At 43.1% G+C, this 24,663-nt stretch overlaps 1 protein-coding gene across 2 annotated transcripts in view; it reads left to right on the top strand.

Moving 5' to 3' along the window:
• Positions 1-24,663, top strand: part of LOC115105964 (guanine nucleotide exchange factor subunit RIC1) — a 59,319-nt gene that overhangs the window by 9,475 nt on the left and 25,181 nt on the right. For both annotated transcript variants that reach the window (XM_029628509.2, XM_029628518.2), the window contains exons 2-3: positions 8,419-8,526; positions 23,228-23,307. In XM_029628509.2, coding sequence (XP_029484369.2) covers positions 8,419-8,526; positions 23,228-23,307 — 188 coding nt within the window. The remainder of the gene's footprint in view (positions 1-8,418; positions 8,527-23,227; positions 23,308-24,663) is intronic.

Below are 24,663 nucleotides of genomic sequence, written 5' to 3' on the forward strand. Positions count from 1 at the left end.
TAGCCAATGTGCAGTGGCACAACAAAAATCTCATAATTAAAATTCCTCAAGCATACAAGTATTTTACACCATTTTAAAGATAAAATTCTCATTAAACCAGCCACAGTGTCTGATTTCAAAAAGGCTTTACAGCGAAAGCCCCACAAACAATTGTTAGGTCACCACCAAGTCAGAAAAACACAGCCATTTTTCCAGCCAAAGAGAGGAGCAGAAATATAGATGAAATTAATCACTAACCTTTGATCTTCATCAGATGACACTCATAGGACTTCATGTTACACAATACATGTGTGTTTTGTTCGATAAAGTTCATATTTATATCCAAAAATCTCATTTTACGTTGGCGTGTTGTGTTCAGTAGTTCCAAAACATGCAGTGATTTTGTAGAGAGCCACATCAATTCACAGAAATACTCATAATAAACATTGATAAAAGATACAACTATTATACATGGAACTTTAGATAAGCTTCTCAACGCAACCGCTGTGTCAGATTTTTAAAAAACTTTACGGAAAAAGCACACCATGCAATAATCTGAATACGGCGCTCAGAGCCCAAACCAGCCAAAGAAATATCCGCCATGTTGTGTAGTCATAATTAGTCAGAAATGGCATTATAAATATTCACTTATTCACTTTGTTCATCATCAGAATGCCCTCCCAGGAATCCCAGTTCCACAATAAATGTTGAGTTGCTCGATAATGTCCATTTATGTCCAAATAGCTACTTTTGTTAACACATTTTGTAAACCAATCCAAAGTCATGAAGCGCGTTCACTAGGAGCAGACGAAATGTCAAAGTTTCGTTACAGTCCGTAGAAACATGTCAAACGATGTATTCAACCAATTTTTAGGATGTTTTTAACAAATCTTTAATAATGTTCCAACCGGACAATACCTTTGTCTGTAGAAAAGCAATGGAACGCGAGCTAACTCTCTCATGACCGTGTGACCACGAGCCCGTGGCACTCTGCCAGACACCTGACTCAAAGAGCCCTTATGAGCCCCTCCTTTACAGTAGAAGCCTCAAACAAATTTCTAAAGACTGTTGACATCTAGTGGAAGCCTTAGGAAGTGCAACATGACCATTATCCCACTATCTTCAATAGGGAATGAGTTGAAAAACGACCAACCTCAGATTTCCCACTTCCTGGTTGGATTTTTTTTCTCAGGTTTTCGCCTGCCATATGAGTTCTGTTATACTCACAGACTTCATTCAAACAGTTTTAGAAACTTCAGTGTTTTCTATCCAAATATACTTTATATACATATTCTAGCTTTAATGGCTGAGTAGCAGGCAGTTTACTCTGGGCACCTTATTCATCCAAGCTACTCAATACTGCCCTCCAGTCACCAAGAAGTTAAACCACTTCATGCCTAAAATGGCGCCGGAAGAAATGGCAGCAGTTTTACAGGTTCCCAACCAATTGTGCTATTATCTGTTAGTTTTTTTTGCTGTATTTGTAACTTATTTGGTACGTCATGTTTCTGCAACTGTATTTTACGGCAAAAAATAGCTTCTGGTTATCAGGACAGTGATCACTCACCTCGGATTAGACTAAGATTTTTTTCTTCAACAAGCAGGACGCACAGGACATTCTCCGAACTCCCGACAAGGACAACATCAGTTATTTGCACGAGGAAGAGACGCAGGTACCGAGGACACAGAGCGGGATGCCTCGTGAGGATCCGCAGAAGGCGAGTGGGAAAGCTGCCGTTACCGGCATTTAATCGCCAACGTGCAATCATTGGACAATAAATTAGATGAGGTACGATCACAAATATCCTACCAACGGGACATCAACTGTAAAATCTTATCTTTCAAGGAATCGTGGCTCAATGATGACATGGATATTCAGCTAGTGGGATATACGCTGCACCAGCAAGATAGACCAGCACACCAGTAAGACGAGGGGAGGCGGTCTGTGCATATTTGTAAACAGCTGGTGCATGAAATCTAAGGAAGTCTCTGGATTTTGCTCGCCTGAAGTAGAGTATCTTGTGATAAATTGCAGGCCACACTACTTGCCTAGAGTTTTCAGCTATACTTTCTGTGGCTGTTTATTCACCACCACAGACAGATGCTGGCACTAAGAACACACTCAGTCAGCTGTATAAGGAAATAAGCAAACAGGAAACCACTCACCCAGAGTCGGCGTTCCTAGTGACCGGAGACTTTAATGCAGGGAAACTTAAATCAGTTCTAATTTATATCAACATGTTAAATGTGCAACCAGAGGGGGAAAAAATTCTAGATCACCCGTACTCCACACACAGAGATGCGTCGTACAAAGCTCTCCCTCGCCATCCATTTGGTAAATCCGACCACAATTCTATCCTCTTGATTCCTGCTTACAAGCAAAAATTAAAGCAGGAATCACCAGTGACTCGGTCTATTAAAAAAAGTGGTCAGATGAAGCAGATGCTAAACTGCAGGACTGGTTTGCTATCACAGACTATAACATGTTCTGTAACATGGCTTTGAGGAGTACACCACATCATTCACTGGCTTTATCAATAAGTGCATCGAGGACGTCGTCCCCACACTGACTATACGTACATATCCCAACCAGAAACCATGGATTACAGGCAACATTCGCACTGCGCTAAAGGGTGGAGCTGCCACTTTCAAGGTGCGGGACTCTAACCCGGAAGCTTATAAGAAATCCTGCTATGCCCTGCGACGAACCATCAAACAGGCAAAGCGCATCAATACAGGGCTAAGATTGAATCGTACTACACCGGCTCCGACGCTCGTTGATGTGGCAGAGCTTGCAATCTATTACAGACTACAAAGAGAAGCACCGCTGCGAGCTGCCCAGTGACACGAGCCTACCAGACAAGCTAAATCACTTCTATGCTCGCTTTGAGGCAAGCAACACCGAGGCATGCATGAGAGCCTCAGCTGTTCCGGACGACTGTGTGATCACGCTCTCCGTAGCTGACGTAAGTAAGACCTTTAAACAGGTCAACATACACAAGGCTGCAGGGCCAGACCGATTACCAGGACGTGTGCTCCGGCCGGGCATGTGCTGACCAACTGGCAGTTTTGTTATTTCAAGTCATCGTCTTTTGTTTGAAATGCTCCTGACATTGTTGAGTAACATTGACTTGATTACGCATAGAAGTAGAACTAGTCTACCTGGCCGGTGTGCAAATTAGGCCTATAAATGTTCCCTTTTGGGGATGTCTGATTTAGTATTTCTGATTTGTCTTATCTCACCAGCACTAATGAGCTGAGGAGCTTCTCAAAGTAAGTGTTTTCCTCACCTCAAACAGCAAGGTAAACTAAGTCTGCTTTCAGAATCAATTGAGAATGATAATAGTTCCTCAAAGTATTAGAAAAATATTTCCAGCTCTGCCTTTCGATAACCACTCTGTAGTAAAGGGGAAAATGTAATGCTCTGATCCACTTCTTATCCCTTGTACAAATAGCCTAGGGTTGTGCCACTGATGCGGGAATTAGTTATGCAAGTTTGCAAGCACGAGTTTCGTGCTGACCCAGTTGATACGTTTCAAGTATCAACTATGCAATGTTCTTATTTGTTTGCTTTATGTAGGCAATTTTTATATAGTTGGCAATAATTTACTTATTTTAGATATTGACAATGATTTTGAGATACAAATACTATTATAATTGAAACTGTTACACGGAACCCAAATCTGTTGTGCGCGTGCTCCATCGTGCATAAGTGTATTTTGTCCCCCCACACCAAACGCTATCACGACACGCAGGTTAAAATATCAAAACTAACTCTGAACCAATTATATTAATTTGGGGACAGGTTGAAAAGCATTACACATTTATGGGTATTTAGCTAGCTAGCTTGCACTTGCTAATTTGTCCTATTTAGCTAGCTTTCTGTTGCTAGCTCATTTGTCCTGGGATATAAACATTGAGTTGTTATTTTACCTGAAATGCACAAGGTCCTCTACGCCAATTATTCCACACATAAAACGGTCAACCGAATCATTTCTAGTCTTCTCTCCTTTCTTTTTCTTCTCTTGACTTTATATTGCGATTGGAAACTTTCATACATTACTGCCACCGACCTTGTTTGTTTTTCAGTCACCCACGTGGGTATAACCAATGAGGAGATGGCACGTGGGGTATCTGCTTCTATAAACCAATGAGGAGATGGGAGAGGCAGGACTTGCAGCGCGATCTGCGTCACAAATAGAACTGACTTCTATTTAGCCCTTGGCAACGCAGACACTCGTTGGCGCACAATAATTGAATAATATAGATTTCTACATTTATTTTGCAAGCGAGCGGTGTAGTCAGCCTGTTACACGAAAATGTGCATATGAAAATCATAACTGGCACACAGATTGGTAGAAATGGTAAGATAAATTGGCACTCCAGATGCAAAAGGTTGCCGACCGCTGGTGTAGCCTATTACCGGCAACTTCAGGGAGCATAGGCAGAATCTGCGAAGGCCAGCAGCAGCTGGAGGAAGATGTTCTGGTTAGGCTTTCTTGATCTGTGGCTCCCTCTTGAGTCATTTGTGTGTCTTAATTATTTAACCAAACAAGTTTAGTACATGTAGTTGATTTTTATTAAAACACATAGGATGTGTCGTATAAAGAAAGGTCCTCACTGTCAAATGTTTATTTTCAGCAAACTTAACATGTGTAGATATTTGTATGAACTTAACAAAATTCAACAACTGAGACAAACTGAACAAGTTCCACAAACGTGACATCTGAACAAGTTTAACAGAAATTTAATAATGTGTCGCTGAACAAAGGGGGATCAAAAGTAACAGTCAGTATCTGGTGTGGCCACCTGCTTCATTAAGTACTGCAGTGCATCTCCTCCTCATAGACTACGCCAGATTTGCCTGTTCTTGTTGTGAGATGTTACCCCACTCTTCCACCAAGGCACCTGCAAGTTCCTGGACATTTCTGGGGGGGAATGGCCCTAGCCCTCACCCTCCGATCCAACAGGTCCCAGAAGTGCTCAATGGGATTGAGATCCGGGTTCTTTGCTGGCCATGGCAGAACACTGACATTCCTGTCTTGCAGGAAATCGCGCACAGAACGCGCAGCATAGCTGTTGGCATTGTCATGCTGGAGGGTCATGTCAGGATGAGCCAGCAGGAAGGGTACCACATGAGAGAGGAGGGTGTCTTCCCTGTAATGCACAGTGTTGATTGCCTGCAATGACGACAAGCTCAGTCCGATGATGCTGTGACACACCTCCCCAGACCATGATGGACTCTCCTCCAAATCGGTCCCACTCCAGAGTACAGGCCTCGGTGTAACGCTCATTCCTTCGACGATAAACGCAAATCCGACCATCACCCCTGGTGAAACACAACCGCAACTCGTCAGTGAAGAGCACTTTTTGCCAGTCCTGTCTGGTCCTGCGACGGTGTGTTTGCCCGTAAGCGACGTTGTTGCCGGTGATGTCTGGTGAGGACCTGTCTTACAACAGGCCTACGAGCCCTCAGTCGAGCCTCTCTCAGCCTATTGTGGACAGTCTGAGCACTGATGGATGGATTGTGCGTTCCTGGAGTATCTCGAGCAGCTGTTGTTGCCATCCTGTACCTGTCCCGCAGGTGTGATGATCGGATGTGCCGATCCTGTGCAGGTGTTACTCGTGGTCTGCCACTGCGAGGACGATCAGCTGTCCGTCCTGTCTCCCTGTAGCTCTGTCTTAAGGCAATGTATTGCCCTGGCTGCATCTGCAGTCCTCATGCCTCCTTGCAGCATGCTTAAGGCATGTTCTTGCACATGAGCAGGAACCCTGGGCATCTTTATTTGGGTGTTTTTCAGTCAGAAAGGCCTCTTTGGTGTCATAACTGTGACCTTAATTGCCTACCGTCTGTAAGCTGTTAGTGTCTTAACGACCTTTCCACAGGTGCATGTTCATTAATTGTTTATGGTTCATTGAACAAGCATGGGAAACTGAGTTTAAACCCTTTACAGTGAATTTCTGTGAAGTTATTTGGATTTTTATTAATTATCTTTGAAAGTCTGTGTCCTGAAAAAGGGACCTTTTTTTGTTGTTGTTTTTTTGTGTGTTTTTGAAACAGTCAATTGATCGAAAGAAAAGACTTCTCTTGGTCAACCAAGATTAGTTTTTGTCTGGGACAGCCCTAGTAAGGATAGTCTTGTCTCTTTTCTGCTCTGAAGCTTGTAGAATTGAACATCTGGTCCCTTTTATGGAAACACTGGTGTTGGCAGAGGCAGCTGATTGTGTGAGAATGGGATTACATGGTGCAGTGTGGTGCTGATGAATAGTCTCCTGTTGGGCCGAAGAGTACTTGTGACACACAGAGGGCGATAGGGTATTCTTCACATTACCGTCTCTAGTAAACACACACTCTTATCAAATAAAATAAAAGTTGATTTGTCACATGACCAGGATACAGAACTTGTAAGCATTATTTTTATTTATATATATATTTGACATATATCTAGCTAAATAATTAACCATAATCCCAACTCATAACGTTACTACCCTGCATGGATCTACAGGTAGCTAACTAACCAAGTAGCTAGCTAGCTAACATTCGACTATAACTAGCAATGCAAGTGGCTCTGAGATACGAATAATATTACTGCACAGATCATGCATGTAACAATAGCTAGCGAGCCAGCCAACGTTAGGTTTGCTCGCTAACACTATGCGTTAACTTGCAATGAAAATGACTTTCTGACAAAATTAGAATGGTATAGTAACTGAATGTAGCTAGGTAGACTCCACCTGTATACATGGATGTACGCTTCGCCCTCTGTCACGGATGCCATGGTTGACCTTAGTTTGAAGATGTAATCCGGAGACAGGTGTTCTCTTTATTCGACACCCTCTGCATTTGCAATCAAACACCTGAATTCTCTCCATCTCCTTAGCTATCATATTCTCCTTCCACCGGGCATTACACTGATTTCAAAACTCAGCCATCTAGAAAGTGGAGAGCCTTAGCAACACTTGTGCATTTTTCATGATATCTTTTTTTTAAAATCTGCCACATTAGAAAGGATTACCGACACATACTGACCAGCTTGTGTTATAGACAGAAGCGTGCTACGTGGCAGACCAATCTCAACTCATATCTCGGCATATCCAGCCCATCCATTATCTCAGCCAATCATTGTTAGCAGGAAGGTTCCTGTCTTTTTCCGTGGCTAAACCAACTAGGCTCGTAATTTAACAATTTGATTCGTATTTACAGATGGAATACAAATTTGTTATTAAGGCACATGAAGGTTCACATGTTCTAGAAGGCATTAATGGGGGAAATGCTTTTTTGATTATAAAAAAAAAGTTTGTTTAAATTAGGGATGCACGATATATCAGTATCGGAATCGGCTGATAATAGCTAAACATGCCAACATCGGTATCAGCCGATGTCTATTTTAACGCAGATGTGCAAAACCGATGTCAAACCAGACCTCTTTTGAATCTTAATTCAGAACAGATATTTAAAGAACAACGGCCCCTAAAAAGAAATGAATACCTTTGCCTATGTGGCATCAATATGAGTCACAAACATTTACAGTTGAAGTTGGAAGTTTACATACACTTAGGTTGGAGTCATTAACTCTTTTTTTTTTTTTTTCAACCACTCCACAAATTTCTTGTTAACAAACTATAGTTTTGGTAAGTCAGAACATCTACTCTGTGCATGACACAAGTCAGTTTTCCAACAGATCTGACTTCCCCTTTCCCTCCTGAGCAACCAATAAACATTAGCCTGTTTTTTACGTTTCTTTTTCACATCCTCCACATCCTTTTTGCTGTCACGTGTTACTGTTCGTAGTTTGTTAGAACCAATTTATTGATGTGATTATGATAGACTATTGGTCACATGCATATGACGCTTTCATGTTTTTCAGGTAAGGAGAACAAGGGTTTGAGGGTTTTTTCCTAAGCAAATTAGGGATTTTGGGAGGAGAACATTTCAGTCAAACAAGTAAACACTTTCTGTGCTGTGGTGCCTTTATCATGCAGTAGGGAGGAGAGCAAGAATGTGCACCAGTCACACAGGCACTAGCTGTCATTTAAAAAAAATGTTTAACATTGTGACCATTGGTTGATAGAACTCTCGGTCGACCAAGATTTTGTTGTTGTAGGGATAGCCCTAGACAGCAGTGTATCACTGGCTGACCACGTCAAGCCCAGACTATAGTGGAGACTCATAAAGCCCACTAGCGGCTGCCCAGGCTAATGTTACTTGTGATGTATGCCACATGGTGTGATATTTCAGGGGTTGTTCGGTTGTACTATTTTGTGCAAGTTTCCGGCAACCATGTTGCCTGCATTCTTCAGAGCCTGCTTCATGGGACACTGACTACTGTTATTACTTTGAAACACTACAGCTGTAGACTTTATACAGGGAAAATTCGAAAGTATCCTAGGATAATCTCACAAACAGTCTCACGCTCTGTCTTTCTCTGTCTCTTTCAGCCCAGTGTTCTGATAGTGAGCTACATAGAGTCAGTGAAGGCAGCAGCCCAGTTTGGCTTCTATCAGCAGGCCGAATGGAAGCCGGACGATTCCATGATAGCAGTGGCGGTGAGTAATGCAACTTCTCTCATCTTAGTAATAGTCTCCTCCCCTCTTTCTTGCTCACACATCCCTTTTGCGGGCCCCCGTCATTTGTGTTGTGTGTGTGGTTCGGCCCCCAACGAAAGGGTTCATCGGGTTCAGTTGGGTCATTAGTGTGTGTTCACATCCCTTGGACCCAAACGCTCACTTCCCCTGCAGTGAAATTCCTGGGGGAATTTCAGCTCCACCGCTCCAAGTCCACTTAGAACCTTTTCACACGACTGAGATGAGCTGTGCTTTACGTGTTCGCCACAGTTGCTGTAACCGTGCTGGAAGCGATCATGTGAAAAAGAAAATATCTGAGCCAGTACAGCAGTAGAAAGGTTCAAACTGAGAGAGTGAGGCTCCGACCTTCAGTCAGTCCTGCTTGTGAAGCCCATGGGGAGCCCATCTCCCTAGCCTCGAGACTGCCTGTCTGAACAGAGCTGCCTACTATAGCGTCAGTGGCGATAACAATCATTGCCTATTGCTCAGAGAGGGTGCAAGTCACAACAGTGTTGTTATTGCCTAGCCAGGCTCTGACCTTCTGCCTGCAGGCGCAACTAACAGCTTGTGTGCCTTATTAGCTAGTAGCTATAGTAGGTGGGGATTAAAGGATCCAGAAACAGCAGCTATTCTGAGAGACACACACACACAGGAAGAATGTGTTGGATAGGATTCCAGCTGTTTTTATGTAAACCTTCTCTCTCCGACTCTGTCCCCTGTGTTTCTTTCATTTCTCTATGATGACTGAAGCTCTGGATTTATTTGGCAGTTCTAACAGAGTAGAATAGTGAACAAAGTGGCTGGCCCGGTGCCAATGGGAGCCCAGTTCAAGTCATTCTGTTCTTCCTATTGGCTCTGGCCTGTCAAGCTGACCTTCCTACAGGGGCATGTATTTGTATGTGCCCGGTTCAGATGAGGGCACTGGCAGACACACAGAGGAAGGTACTGCAGTCAAGGGTCACAAGGCCTATTGGGCCATTACTCATAAAGGTATTTTTTAATGTGGTTAAGTCTAATCTTGTCTCGCTCAACGCTGCCAGAGCGCAAAGCTTTTTGGTGGAATAGAAAAAGCTACTTTTTGTTTTGGTACTTTTTTGTCCCTGAGGCATGTTTGCATATTTGTTTGATTTTAGGATGGATTACTGTGAATATTTTAAATTTATCGGCCAAACATGGTTTTGTAATTGTATCAAGATTTTAAGGCGAAAATAAGTAACACATTGACTCTAAGGACCACTCTCTTGATACCTTCTTGGCCAAAATTACCTAATGTAAAAATGGCCTAATGTTATGTTTATGTATTTTGTTCTTTGCATATGCATATTACATTTTCTGACCTCCATTAAAGTCTTTCAAAACTAAGTTTGTAATCATCGGCCTGAACAATTTAGTCAGCTGAACTTCTTACCACTTTTAGTTCTACTGCTGAAAACTCCCATCTTGGTTGTTGAGGGAAACCGGTCATAGTGCAGAACACTCCTGGTGCAGTTCTAGGTGTGCTGCTCACCGCGGTGGTTTATTCTGTCCCTTTGTTTCCATTGTTGCTCAGGTTCTAGTTCCAGCACCGCTGCATTATTGATTTTGTAGTAGGTAGGCCTAGACACGGTCGCTGAATGAATGACCTCAACAGAATGGAATGTTGTGTTTCCTATGAAACATTTCAAAGATGTGTTGCGTAAGGATAAAAAAGACTTCGTACATCGGTTCTAATACCAATGTGAGAACCTTCTTTTTTATTTATTTGTATTTATTTATGTTGTCTTCTCTCAGTCTAGGACATAGTCCAGAGACCCAGACTGACTACCGTTGTTTTGTATGCCAGTGACACCTGCTGACCCTGGTCGATCTGTTGATCGGCACAGCGGCTTTAAGAAAGAAACTGGAGCTCTGAGTTTCCGTTCGGGCTGTCGCCAAGGCAACGGGCGTCTGGAGTTTCACAAGTGGAGCGTACATTTCAGGACGGCATGGGGGGACCTGTGTTGGTACATGTCACAACAAACCTGCCAGGGAGGGGGTTGGTAGAAATGAGCAGGGGCAAGGCCAAGAACAGACTGCCGTTGCATCCCAAATGGCACCCTATTTCCTATAGAGTGCGCTACTTTTGACCTGAGCCCGGGCTCTGGTCAAAAGTAGTGCACTATGTAGGGAATAGGGTGCCATTTAGGAGACAACCTGTCTGTTTTGCTAAAAGCCCTATCTTGTTTACTTACCCCTGCTCTGAGACGACGACTACCACATGGTCAGTTATTGAGGTGTTTTTATTTGTGATGGAATATTAGTTACACAGTATCCTAACTGCAGCTAATCCTCTAAATCCCCAGTGTGAACGCAAATTTGTGTGTTACTGACTTCAGCTTAATTACACCAAGACGGTCTAGCCAGAACTAACTTCCACTCTTAACATAATTGCCTCAGACAGATGGTTTCAATTCAGGCAGAAATGAAAGATGGAAGTAGCTGATGTGGTTGAATTCTTTCTGACGTTTGATTTCTGACTGTAGTGACGTTTGGCCTTGCATTGAGTAAGTGAAAGAACTCGCCACGCAACTAGACTCAAGTCCCCACCTAAACTCCGGTGCTGAGCTACAGGGCTGCATTCTTGGAGACAGGAGTGTGTATGACAGCATACAGGCACTATACTCAAGTCTCCACTTGACCCTCTGGTCATGGGCTGGGGGTTACAAGACAGGAGTGTGTGAAGCTATGAAGCTTTTAGGTAACTGACCCAGTCCCCCTCTGTTTCTATTTTTAACCTCTGCATCTGCTCCCTCTGTTCTGTTTGGCTCGTTGGGCCTGATGGTTTTTGCACATTCCTAGCGTTCATCCATGAGGGATTTGGCTCTTGTGGAAGTTGAAACGGACAGTCCTGGCCAGGAGGACATGTTAGTTACAGGCTCTCTCCTAAAAGCCTCCACCTTCCTCGTTGTGAAAATATTTATACGCTCCGACTGAACATTCCGTTCCAGTTTGGATGGGAAAACGTTTCCTTGGGTTGGCTTGGCATTGGTTTCACCTGACTCTCCTGTCTATTGCGAGACCATGACCCTGAATCACACTCTGTTGCAGATCCATTCATAATATCTTGTCTTCAAGGTTGGACATTGTTTTGGGACAAACAGACCATCGCTGAACCTTTGTTTGAGTCAAGTGAGTAAGGCGTGATGACCGAAGCTTTGAGACCAGTGAGGCATGAGGACTCCAAGCCAAAGGTTATCTAAATACACAGATCCCTGTACATCATAAAATAGATTTTAATGCAGCCTTTAGCTACCTAAAATTTCACTCAGAACTTTCCGTGAATAGGTTCGGACTCCTCCAGAGAACAAACGTCTGCTGAACTGAAGTAAAGTCTTCATTCTCAAGTAATCTCTTTAGTCCCTGTCGATTACTTGCTTTAATACAGTGGAGATATTTGGTGATCCCTTGATTTTCCTCTGCACGTTTCTGCTTTCTTGACCACTTATTTAACCACTTATTTATTTTCCTCATGGTCGTGACCTTGCAAATCTTATTCCCCCTCCCCCATCCCTGAGGTAAAGTTCAGGATGAAAACATCCAAAGAGGTGTGTTTTTCAAGCTGAAAAAGTCCTCTCGCAGAAAGAATTACAAGCCAATTGTTTTCAAATCGGCTCGCTTGCTGTTTCCACACTCTGTCTTATCTAGAGTAACTAGGCCAATATGAGTGAACTCGAAGACTCAATTTGTTTTTCGACCGTCTCTTGTATTAATTAATTCAGCACACGAAAGAAGCTGACTCAAACAATGCAGTCACTATATCCTATATCCTAATTGTGTGCAAATGTCTACTTTTACCTTCAAGCTGTATTGAGAGTGAAGACCGAGCTGGCTGGCTTCTGGCTGAGCTTTCAAGTACATTGTTTGAAATTTATTTTTTTACCTGTAACATGAGAGATTAAAAACAGCTGACTTTAGATGTTTTGTCTGAAAACCCTGTGCCATTTACATTCCAGGCGCAACAGAGCATGAGATGTCTGGTCACAACCCCTTCTCTCTCCCACCCCCTCTCCCTTCTCTCTCCCACCCTTCTTCCCTACTCCCCCCCCCCCCCCCCATCTACCTTCCCTAGTCAGTCTCCGAGGTAGGCCTATACTATCAGTGCCTTAAAGTATTCTCACCCCTTGACTTTTTCTATATTTAGTCTTACAACCTGAATTTAAAATGGATTCAATTAAAAATTGTCACTGGCCTATGCACAATACCCCATAACATCCAGTGGAATTACGTTTTTAGATATTGTTTTTTACAAATTTAATAAATGAAAAGCTGAAATGTCTTGACAATAAATATTCAACCCCTTTGTTATGACAAGCCTTCAAGTGAATGAGTAAAAATGTCACGTAAGTTGTATGGACTCACTCTGTGTAGTAATAGTCTGAATGTTTTTTTTTCTTCCTACAACTACCTCGTCTCTGTACCCCCACACATACAATTATTTGTAAGGTCCCTCAGTCGAGCAGTGAATTTTAAACACCGATTCAACCACAAGGAAGTTTTCCCGATGCCTCGCAAAGAAGGGGACTTATTGGTAGATAAGAAGAAAAAAAGAAGTGGACATTATCTGTTTGAGCATGGTGAAGTTATTAATTACACTTTGGGTGGTGTAGCAATACGCCCAGTCACTACAAAGATACAGCCGTCCTTCCTAACTCAGTTCCCGTAGAGGAAGGAAACCACTCAGGGATTTCACCACGAGGCCAAGGGTGACTTTAAAACAGTTAAGGAGTTCCGTGGCTGTGATGGGAGAAAATTGAAGATGGATCAATAACATGGTAGATATGCCACACTACTAACCTAATTGAGAGACAGAGTGAAAAGAAGTAAGTTTCTACAGGGGGAAAAAAAGTAATACTGCAAAATGTGGCAAAGAAATTCACTTTTTGTTTAAAGTTCGTTACATCACTGAGTACTACTCTTCATATTTTCAAGCATGGCGGTGGCTGCATCATGTTATGGATATGCTTAAAGCCCAAGGCCAAATCTACACCAGAGTTGCTTACCAAGACATTAAATGTTCCTAAATGGACTAGTTGGCTTTGACTTAAATCGTCTTGAAAATCTATGGCCAGACTTGAGCATTTTTTTAAAGAATAGTGGGCAAATATTGTAGAATCCAGGTGTGCAAAGCTCTTAGACTTACCCAGAAAGACTCACTGCTGTAATTGCCGCCAAAGGTGCTTCTAGAAAGTATCGACTCGGGTGTCAATACTTATGTAAATGAGATTTTCTGTATTTCATTTTCAATAAATGTACTGGCATTTCTAAAAACATGTTTTCATTGTCAATATGGGGTATTGTGTGTAGATGGGATGTGTGAGAACCCAAACCTATTTAATCCATTTTCAATTCGGGCTGAATAAGTCGAGGGGTATTAATACTTTCTGAAAGCACTGTAAACCCCTGCTTGTCTGGCCATATCGACAAATACACCGGACTAGGAACCTTGGTCTTACCTGGGTATTTTTAGTGAAATCGAAAGGGGATAGAAAGTCAGTTGCACAACTGAATGTATTCAAACAAAATGTGTCTTCCGCATTTTAACCCAGCCTTGATCAACGTCGTCGGTGCCCGGGGAGCAGTTGTTGTGATGGTTAACTGCCTTGCTCAAGGGCAGAACGGCAACATTTTTCACCTTGCACACTGGGATTCAAACAAGCAACCTTTTAGTTATTGTCCCAATGCTCGAACCGCTCGGCTACCTACCTAATCATCACTGCTTGTCTGGCTATTTGTCTAACTATAACGCCCGGTTATAGTACAGCCACGGTCTGTCTTTTTACCCGGAGGAGTGTTTTTCTCAGAGAAGGGCTGGAAGTAAAACTCAAACGGAACTCCCTGCCCCCCTCGGTTATGGAGTGTTGAGACTCAGGGACGCATAGCCCTGCTGGAAACCCCAAATTGGAGGAGTGCAGACCAAAGCTCCCAGGAGGGACAACGTAATCGCACCAGACCCAGGCAAAGTTTATCTTTAGGAGAGGGAGAAAGGAAAAAGTAAGCTGTGTGGAAGGGGGGGGTTCTTGTCTCCATTTCATAATTTTCTGTGTTTTTTGTGTTTTCCTTTATTCTGTGTTCAGTGTGTTTCTGTTACTCAACTGTCTGACCACAATTTGGCTCATAAAACAGGATTTGCAATGATCATGAGAACAGTGAGGTATCAGCCCAGAGCGCCAAATTCAAATAAATTACTATAAAAATCTAACTTTCATTAAATTACACATGCAAGATAGCAAATTAAAGCTACACTTGTTGTGAATCCAGCCAACATGTCAGATTTCAAAAAGGCTTTTCGGCGAAAGCAAACAATGCTATTATCTGAGGATAGCACCTCCGAAAACAAAGAGAAACCATATTTCAACCCTGCAGGCGCGACACAAAATGCATAAATAAAAATATAATTTATGCCTGACGAGCTTCTTTTGTTGGCACTCCAATATGTCCCATAAACATCACAAATGGTCCTTTTGTTCGATTAATTCTGTCTATATCCAAAATCTCCATTTATTTGGCGCGTTTGATCCAGAAAAACACCGGTTCCAACTTGCGCAACGTGACTACAAAATATCTCAAAAGTTACCCGTAAACTTTGCCAAAACATTTCAAACTACTTTTGTAATACAACTTTAGGTATTTTTTAATGTAAATAAACGATAAAATTTAAGACCGGATGATCTGTGTTCAATACAGTAAGAAAACAAAGCATGCTTTCTGGCCACGCTCCTCTATCTAACAGTACACTTCAAATGACCCTCGTTCAAGATTGCCGTACTTCATTACACAAAGGAATAACCTCAACCAATTTCTAAAGACTGTTGACGTCCAGTGGAAGCGATAGGAAATGCAAGAAGGTCCCTTAGAAATCTAGATTCCCAATGAAACCCATTGAAAGAGTGACCTCAAATCTTAATGGTTTGTCCTCTGTGTTTCACCTGCTAAATAAGTTCTGTTATACTCAGACATGATTCAAACAGTTTTCGAAACTTCAGTGTTTTCTATCCAAATCCACTAATAATATGCATATCTTATCTTCTGGGGATGAGTAGCAGGCAGTTGAATTTGGGCATGCATTTCATCCGGATATGAAAACACTGCCCCCTGTCACCAAGAAGTTAACAGGCACCGCATCGATTATATGCAACGCAGGACAAGCTAGATAAACTAGTAATATCATCAACCATGTGTAGTTAACTAGTGATTATGTTAAGATGGATTGTTTTTATTTACAAGATCTGTTTAATGCTAGCTATCAACTTACCTTGGCTCCTTGCTGCAGTCGCGTAACTGGTGGTTAGCCTGCCACGCCATCTCCTCGTGGAGTGCAATGTAATCAGCCATAAATGCAGATTACCGATTTGTTATGAAAACTTGAAATCGGCCATGCCGCTTAATCGGTCGACCTCTAGTTCTTATGCACGACGCAAAGCGGAGTGCCCGGATACAGCCCTTAGCCGTGGTATACTGGCCATATGCCACGACCCCCAAGGTGCCTTATTGCTATTGTAAACTGTGTACCAATGTAATTAGAGCAGTACAAATACATGTTTTGTTATATCCAGGGAATACGGTCTGATATACCACGGCTGTCAGCCAAATTTGCATGCAGGACTCGAACCACACAGTTTCTAATCAACGTTAGAGAATAGACTACAGAGATGAGAATTGACAACATTCCGATTCCAGAGTTCTGCTGTGATCTGTAATAAATATGTTACTGTTAAGTGATGTGCTAATTAGCCTGCTGTCAATATCTTTGAGGGGGAAATGCAATATTAGGAAGGTGTTTGTAATGTTTGGTATGCTCAATAAAAGAAAGGCTGTTAGCTGCAGGTCTCTGTGAGATAGAAGCCCTGGAGAAGAGTAGGTGGCCTTCCTCACAGCACACACATCGAGCTCGCTGCCATCCAGGACCTCTATACCAAGCAGTTTCCTTTTTAGCCCACAGCATCGTGCCCTCGGCTGAGTCACAACACCAAGAAGGCTAGATGTTGCATGGCCTTTCAGTTCTGTTTTCTCAACAATGTAGCCGGTCAGCTTGATAAAATAACAAAACAGAAAGCAAGGCCCGTTTTGCCAGATCCAGAGATATTCTTTGAGGTAGGCTAGTTGCAAGCTGCAATATAACTTACTTGACGACCCGACCAAATTCCCATAGAAATAGATGTTTATAGATCATTTGAAAGCAGGTCTAAGAAGCGGTAGTTGTTATATGTGCGCTATTTCTATGCTTCCCATTTTTGAGTTATGTTTTTACGTCTTTTACTTTTGGTTTTGTACACCAGTTGAAAATACAATATTTTTGAGGGGAAAATATACTGTATTTCAGAGGTTTAGATGTTAGTGATTCTCTACACTTGTCACAAACTGAAATTACGCAAACTATTTGAATTTTAGCAACCAGGAAATGGTGGAGGCGGAGCAGTTTCTCCATATTGCACCTTTTTAACTCTTGCTGCCAAAATACCATCGTTGTCTTTGTAGAATTATCTGTCTAACATGCATTTCCAAGGGAGCTTCTATTGTGAAAGATGTTAAGTGTTTGAAGGGGGACCTTTGCTCAAGATTAGGATCCTCACAGGTGCTGCTGTCCATGTTTGTATCTGTGTATTTGAGACACGAGTACTATTCCTGTTTATAACATGCTCAAGCTCTTTTGATAGACAAGTTTATTACGAGAGCTCATTTTGGCTCCCAACAAGCAGTAAGACTGAAAGTTAAATGAATGAACACATTGAACGTGCTTACAAGGAGCCAACGATCAGTTGTGTGTTTGCATGAAATGTGTAAATGCAACAAAGTCAAACGTATGTAAAAAATAAAAAATGAAATACTTTTTTTAAGAAGTATTTTCCACAGTAAGTTATTTTTTATTTTATTTTATAGATTAGTTTTTTTGCATAGTTAGATTCGTTGCAGTCGGTTTAGTTTCACACAGTCCACCATGTCTCAGCTCAGCTGTAGTGCTGGCTTGTTAGCTCAGATAGGCCTGAAATATCTGCACTGCGTTTTCAATCTGAGGAAAAGGTTATTATAATAACTAGGCCATCTGAGGAGACTGAGGAGCCTGCTGTGAGCATTCACACTATATTTATATACTCCCCCTTTCAAATGTGATGAAGTGCTGTTCTTAAGTAATAACTAACTGGAAGTGTTGGGCCTGCTTTTCTGTGTGCAGAATATTTGTCTGACGAGGAGTCACAGTTAAAGGTTTGAGTGTGCATGTGCAAGTTGGAGTGTATTGTGACTTACTCAAATGTAGGTAATGAAATGTAAATTGTTTTCTATGGCAACTACTCTCTCTTCAACCAAGTTTTTAATAATGTTTTCTCTTCCATCTCTCCTGTAGGACTAATAAACTCAGCAAAAAAAGAAACGTCCTCTCATTGTCAACTGCATTTATTTTCAGCAAACTTAACGTGTAAATATTTTTATGCACATAACACGATTCAACAACTGAGACCAGCTGAACAAGTTCCACAGACATATGACTAACAGAAATTTAATAATGTGTCCCTGAACAAAGGGGGGTCAAAATCAAAAGTAAGTCTGTATCTGGTGTGGCCACCAGCTACATTAAGTACTGCAGTGCATCTCCTCCTCATAGACTGCACAATATTTGCCAGTTCTTACTGTGAGATGTTACCCCACTCTTCCACCAAGGCACCTGCAAGTTCCCATTTCTGGGGGGAACGGCCCTCACCCTCAGATCCAACAGATCCCAGTCATGCTCAATGGGATTGAGATCCGGGTTCTTCGCTGGCCATGGCAGGACACTGACATTCCTGTCTTGCAGGAAATCACGCACAGAACAAGCAGTATGGCTGGTGGCATTGTCATGCTGAAGGGTCATGTCAGGATGAGCCTGTATGAAGGGTACCACATGAGGGAGGAGGATGTCTTCCCTGTAACGCACAGCGTTGATTTTCTGCAATGACAACAAGCTCAGCCCGATGATGCTGTGACACACCGCCCCAGACCATGACGGTTCCTCCACCTCCAAATCGATCCCGCTCCAGAGTACAGGCCTCGGTGTAACTCTTATTCCTTCGACGATAAACGCGATTCCGACCATCACCCCTGGTGAGACACAACCGCGACTCGTCAGTGAAGAGCGCTTTTTTCAAGTCCTGTCTGGTCCAGCAACAGTGTGTTTGTGCCCGTAGGCAACGTTGTTGCCGGTGATGTCTGGTGAGGACCTGCCTTACAACAGGCCTACGAGCCCTCAGTCCAGCCTCTCTCAGCCTATTGCGGACAGTCTGAACACTGATGAAGGGATTGTGCTTTCCTGGTGTAACTCGGGCCGTTGTTGTTGCCACCTGTGTGATCTTCGGATGTGCCGATCCTGTGCAAGTGTTGTTACACGTAGTCTTCGTAGTGGCAGACCATCAGCTGTCCGTCCTGTCTCCCTGTAGGGCTGTCTTAGGCGTCTCACAGTATGGACATTGCAATTTGTTGCCCTGGCCACATCTGCAGTCCTCATGCCTCCTTGCAGCATGCCTAAGGCACGTTCATGCAGATGAGCAGGGACCCTGGCCATCTTTCTTTTGGTGTTTTTCAGAGTCAGTAGAAAGGCCTCTTTGGTGTCATAACTGTGACCTTAATTGCCAACCGTCTGTAAACTGTTAGTGTCTTAACGACCGTTCCACAGGTGCATGTTCATTAATTGTTCATGGTTCATTGAACAAGCATGGGAAACGGTGTTTAAACCCTTTACGATGAAGATCTGTGAAGTTATTTTGATTTTTTTACTAATTATCTTTGAAAGACCGGGTCCTGAAAAGGGGCAGTTTCTTTTTCCCCCTTTTTTGTTGTTGCAGAGTTTACATATTCAATCCGAGATATAAAAATGAACCATTCAGAACTCCATGTTCTACAAGTGTCAACATATTCAACGGGGAAAAGTCTGATAGCCCACATGTAGCTGGAGTAAGTCTGACTGTCGGGCCCTTTTTGTTTCTGCTGTCCTGTCACCCAGGCAACCACATCCATCCCTGCGGTTCAGCGCATCATGAATGTTTCTTGAAGGTGGTCCAGTAACTGTATAGATTTAATTGAACCACCGCTCTATATCCAACACAGTCCTTTTCTTTGCCCTGCTATGTTCTCATAAAAAAATGGTCCTCCTCGACCGTCATGTGGAGGAGTCTGACAGATCAACTTGGCAAGGAGATGTTTGGCTTGGCGCTTCACACACTCGCTCTCATCGTTTTCATATGCAAAATCATTCCTACGTAATGCCCATGAAGTCATGTCCCAGCCATGTTCTTAGCATCGGTATTTCGACTGCTTGTCATCATGCAGCAGGAGCCTACAGGCTCTGTAGGGTTGGGGTCAATTCCATTTAAATCCAGTCAATTCAGAAAGCAAACCCAATTCCACATGTTCCTAATTGAAAAGCATGGAATTTCAGTGTATGGAATTGACCCCAACCCTGCTATAGAGTGACAGAGTAGAAACATAATACCATTTTTTAACACTACAGAGCATAGCCAAAGCAAGCCGAGAGGCACTGTACTGGGCTGGTTACGCGTCCGCCAAAGTTGTTGGAATGTTAAAGATATTAGTGCCAGCAAGTTGGCGCAAGTGTTAAGCGTGAGTCTATCACTAGCAGGCTTGATTCTGCTCCCATCCAGGCCTCGCTGTCACTCACTCAGCTGTCACTCAGCCAGCTGTCACTCACTAAGGCAGCATGTATTCTTCCCTCATCAGCACAGAGTCGCAGGGTGAACTCTCAAAGTTCAGACACACTGACTGCTCTTCCAAAAATATGTCCCGTCTTACTTTGCATGTCCAAAAATATGTGGACATCTGCTCGTCGAACATGTCATTCATATGTAGTTGGTCCCCCCTTTGCTGCTATAACAGCCTCCACTCTTCTGGGAAGGCTTTCCGCTAGATGTTGGAACATTGCTGCGGGGACTTGCTTCCATTCAGCCACGAGCATTAGTGAGGTCGGGCACTGATGTGCGATTAGGCCAGGCTCGCAGTCGGTGTTACAATTCATCTCAAAGGTGTTCGATGGGGTTGAGGTTGGGGCACTGTGAAGGCCAGTCAAGTTCTTTCACACCGATCTCGACAAACCATTTCTGTATGGTCTTCTCTTTGTGCACGGGGGCATTGTCATACAGGAAAGGGCCATCCCCAAACTGTTACCACAAAGTTGGGAGCACAGAGTCGTCGAGAATGTCATTGTATGATGTAGCGTTAAGATTTCCCTTCACTAGAACTAAAGGGCCTGAACCACAAAAAATCCCCAGAGCATTATTCCTCTTCCACCAAACTTGACAGTTGGCATTATGCGTTTGGGCAGGTAGCGTTCCCCTGGCATCCTGTCAAACCCAGATTTGTCCGTCGGACTGCCAGATGAAGCTTGATTCAGCACGCCAGAGAATGCGTTTCTACTGCTCCGGAGTTCAAAGGCGGCGAGCTGTAAAGCACACCGGCCAACGCTTAGCATTGCACATGGTGATCTTAGCCCTGTGTGCGGCTGCTCAGCCATGGAAACCCATTTCATGAAGCTCCCGACGAGCAATTCTTGTGCTTATGTAGCTTCCAGAGGCAGTTTGGAACTCGGTAGTAAGTGTTGCAACAATTTTTACGTTCTTCATCACTTGGCGGTCCTGTTCTGTGAGCTTGTGTGGCCTACCACTTCGCAGCTGAGCCTTTGTTGCTCCTATACGTTCCCACTTCATAATAACAGCATTTACAGTTGACCGGGGCCGCTCTAGCAGGGCAGAAATTTGACAAACTAACTTGTTGGAAAGGTGGCTTCATATGACGGTGCCATGTTGAAATCACGGAGTTCTCCGGTAAGGCTATTCTACTAATGTTTGTCTATGGAGGTTGCATGGCTGTGTGCTCGATTTATATACACCTGTCAGCAACCGGTGTGGCTGAAATAGCCAATTCCACTCATTTGAAGGGATGTCCACATACTTTTGGCCATGTAGTGTGTCGCTATCTCTTTCTTGCCTCCTCTTCTATACTCTCTCGCTCTCTCCTTTTCCCAGCCCAGACTCTATTTTCAGTCTCTTATTGCTCTGCTCTCTGAGTAATGCTTGGCTTTGTTTCTGCCACACACCAGATCAAAGCTACATGGACTCTGGCTGCTCTGTTTGTTGTCATGGACAGTTCTTTCCTTTTTCAACAGTTATTTTTCCAAAGAATTTCTCTAGCCTTTCTTTCATAACAGCTTTGCCTCTAGCATTGCTAGTGTCACTACATCACTTACTCCAACCAGGCTTCTACTGAAATGTCATGTTTAATTATGGAACTAGTTTTACTTCCTCCCCCTTCATCTCCATGGAGACAGCTGTGTAATTGTATGGCTCTGTTGTTGTTTGGGTTATTCTTTATTGGATGCTCCTTAGTCTGGTCCCAGATCGAAGTTGTCCTGCCAACAGTCGTAACAATGATGACTGTAGGAGTTGGTAAAATGGCACGGACAGATCTGAGACCAAGCTAGATACACCCCAGTCTAAGTTGAGCTGTTTTTGGCTGTGGAAAGAAATATAGAACTCATTTAAGAGTTGTTTTTGTCAAATGTATACACGGAAAAGCTTTAGCAAGACTAACATTAGACGATTTAGGTATCTGTATGCTTCTGTGGTAAGCTGTACATGAAATATGGTCCTTCATTTCGATCATAAGAAATTTGACCCCTTTTTTCTCTTTTTTTTTCCTGTCATAAACAGCTGTTCCTTTTTCAGTTCTAGAGGTTGACACATTGAATGACCAACAGTCTGTGAAATGAGTGTCGGTTTGAAGCGTTGTTTGCTTTTAAGAGTAGGCCAAGAACCATGTGTCTGCTAATCCAGCCTTAATGACTATAACAGAGCCCAGTTTGGCTACAGATCTCTTTCTTTCTCTCTCCGTCTCTGGTTTTATAGTACTCTAGCCTACTTATTGCTCCAGCTGGTGTTGCCTGTGGGGAATGAGTCAAATTTCTCACCTCATTTATATTTCGTTAGTACGTGGCACGCCATTTTGGTTGCCACACTGTGTGGAAATGTCGGGGTACTCCAAGTACCCTTTGACTGTTTGGGGTTACTTGAGGTTAGGCTACAACGTTAGTTCAGTGAGTGCACTGCGAGACCACGCAAATTATATGCCATTCACTTGACTGACTGACGGTATCACGTGTCGCTGAAGTCTCGGACTTCAGGCTCAAGTTTACTGCGAGCGTCTTTTTGTGAACTTGTGGTGTGCAAATGAACAGGCAAGTCAGGAACTTGACAACTGTTAAACATGAAATTAAAAGTGTGTGCATTTAGGCGTGTATAGGCCTATCTCTATTTACTGTGCCCCTTGATGCCCCGAAGCTTGTTAGGAAAAAAAACTCCCCTTATTCTAGGTTAAACTTTCTCTGGTCTGAAGTATTTTCCTGTCTCGACTGCCCTTGCAAGACAGGCAAGCAAAGCCAGGGGGGCTGAAAAGGAGCGCTCCCTCGCCTATCTGATAATAATGACAGGTCTGAACAGTGGTGGCTGGGGATGGAGAGAGATGTTTTCTGTATACAGCAGGCTGGATGTAATAACACACCAAACCACAGTCCCTCTCTGATGGATCAGGGTGGATCTCAAGCATGACCAAGGCCACACCTTACTCATGAATAATGTGTCTCTTTTCCGCTCTCTTTCTCTCCCTCCTCGCCCTCTCTCTCTCTCTGCAGGCTGCCAATGGCTACATCCTCATGTTTGACGTGGTGGGAGGAGGAGAGGACAAGTATCTTTATGAGCCAGTCTATCCCAAGTGAGTACTCAACTCTTTCCTTCCTGTTCTCCCCCCTCCAAGAGTAAAATGTTGACGTTCAAAGTACAACAACAAAGGTCAACTGCAACAGGGCAAGGGCCTGCTGGGGAAGGAAGGGGTTAAATGTGGAATTTCGAAGCTAGCTACAAAGACCAACAATGCTCAATCACTCATAGCTTAGGACAAACCCCACTGTGTGTCGACACATGGCATGTTATCACAATTCATTTACCAGTAGGTCTGAGCAATAGGCTGTAGTTTAGGACTGGACTAGAGTTCAAAGTTTAGCCACAAAGGTCAATGTTCAGTCACTCAGTGTTTTAACACAAACCCAAACTGTGTGTGCTGTCTACACAATATAATAATGTGTGTGTACCAGTCAGTGGGCCCGAGGAAAAGGCTGTAGTTCAGGGCATCATTGCACGTCGAAGGCCTTGGCAAATGTCAGGACTAATTAGATTAACAATTATTGCTGTGGATGACTGTACAATGTGTTCTTCACCAGTCATATGCTGAACCATCCCACTGTTATAACACAGGGCACAGGGGTGTGTCATCACCACAGCCAGGTCTCTCAGTGAGGGACCACTCTGAGCTCCACAGGGAGCCCAGTCATTTAAATTGGTGGCCTATTTTATACAGAGATATTGGCACAGTAGGTAATGTAACCAATCATAGCCCTCCTTTTACTTGTATTATTGCACATCCTGCAAATCACCAGCAGAGGTCAACCATTTTGAATCCATTTTCACATTCACTCTGTTGGTAATTCTTACAGATTGGCTCATGAATCTAAAAGTAGCAGAGATCCCACTCTGGAACTTTGATATGCCCATAGAGTGTATTATGTTCAACTGTGTGTGTGTGTGTGTGTGTGTGTGTGTGTGTGTGTGTGTGTGTACAGTTTATATACATGCATACATACGGGCGGCAGATAGCCTAACGTTTAAGAGGTTGGGCCATCTGTCGATGTACCCTTGAGCAAGGCACTTAACCCCAATTGCTCCTGTAAGTCGCTTTGGATAAGAGAGTGCTAAATGACTAAAATGTCCATGTACACACACACACAGTATATACAGTGCATTCAGAAATTATTCAGACCGCTTGTTTTTTCCCCCACATTTTGTTACATTACAGCCTTGTTCTAAAATGTATGAAATTATTTTTCCCCTCATCAATCTACACACAATAGCCCATAATAGACAAACTAAAAACAGAAATGGCTTATTTACATAAGTATTCAGACCCTTTTGCTATGAGACTCGAAATTGAGCTCAGGTGCATCCTGTTTCCATTGATCATCATTGCCATGTTTCTACAACTTGATTGAAGTCCACCTGTGGTAAATTTTCAATT

This window comes from Oncorhynchus nerka, linkage group LG4 (assembly GCF_034236695.1).
Source record: "Oncorhynchus nerka isolate Pitt River linkage group LG4, Oner_Uvic_2.0, whole genome shotgun sequence".
Taxonomy (NCBI): Eukaryota; Metazoa; Chordata; class Actinopteri; order Salmoniformes; family Salmonidae; genus Oncorhynchus; species Oncorhynchus nerka.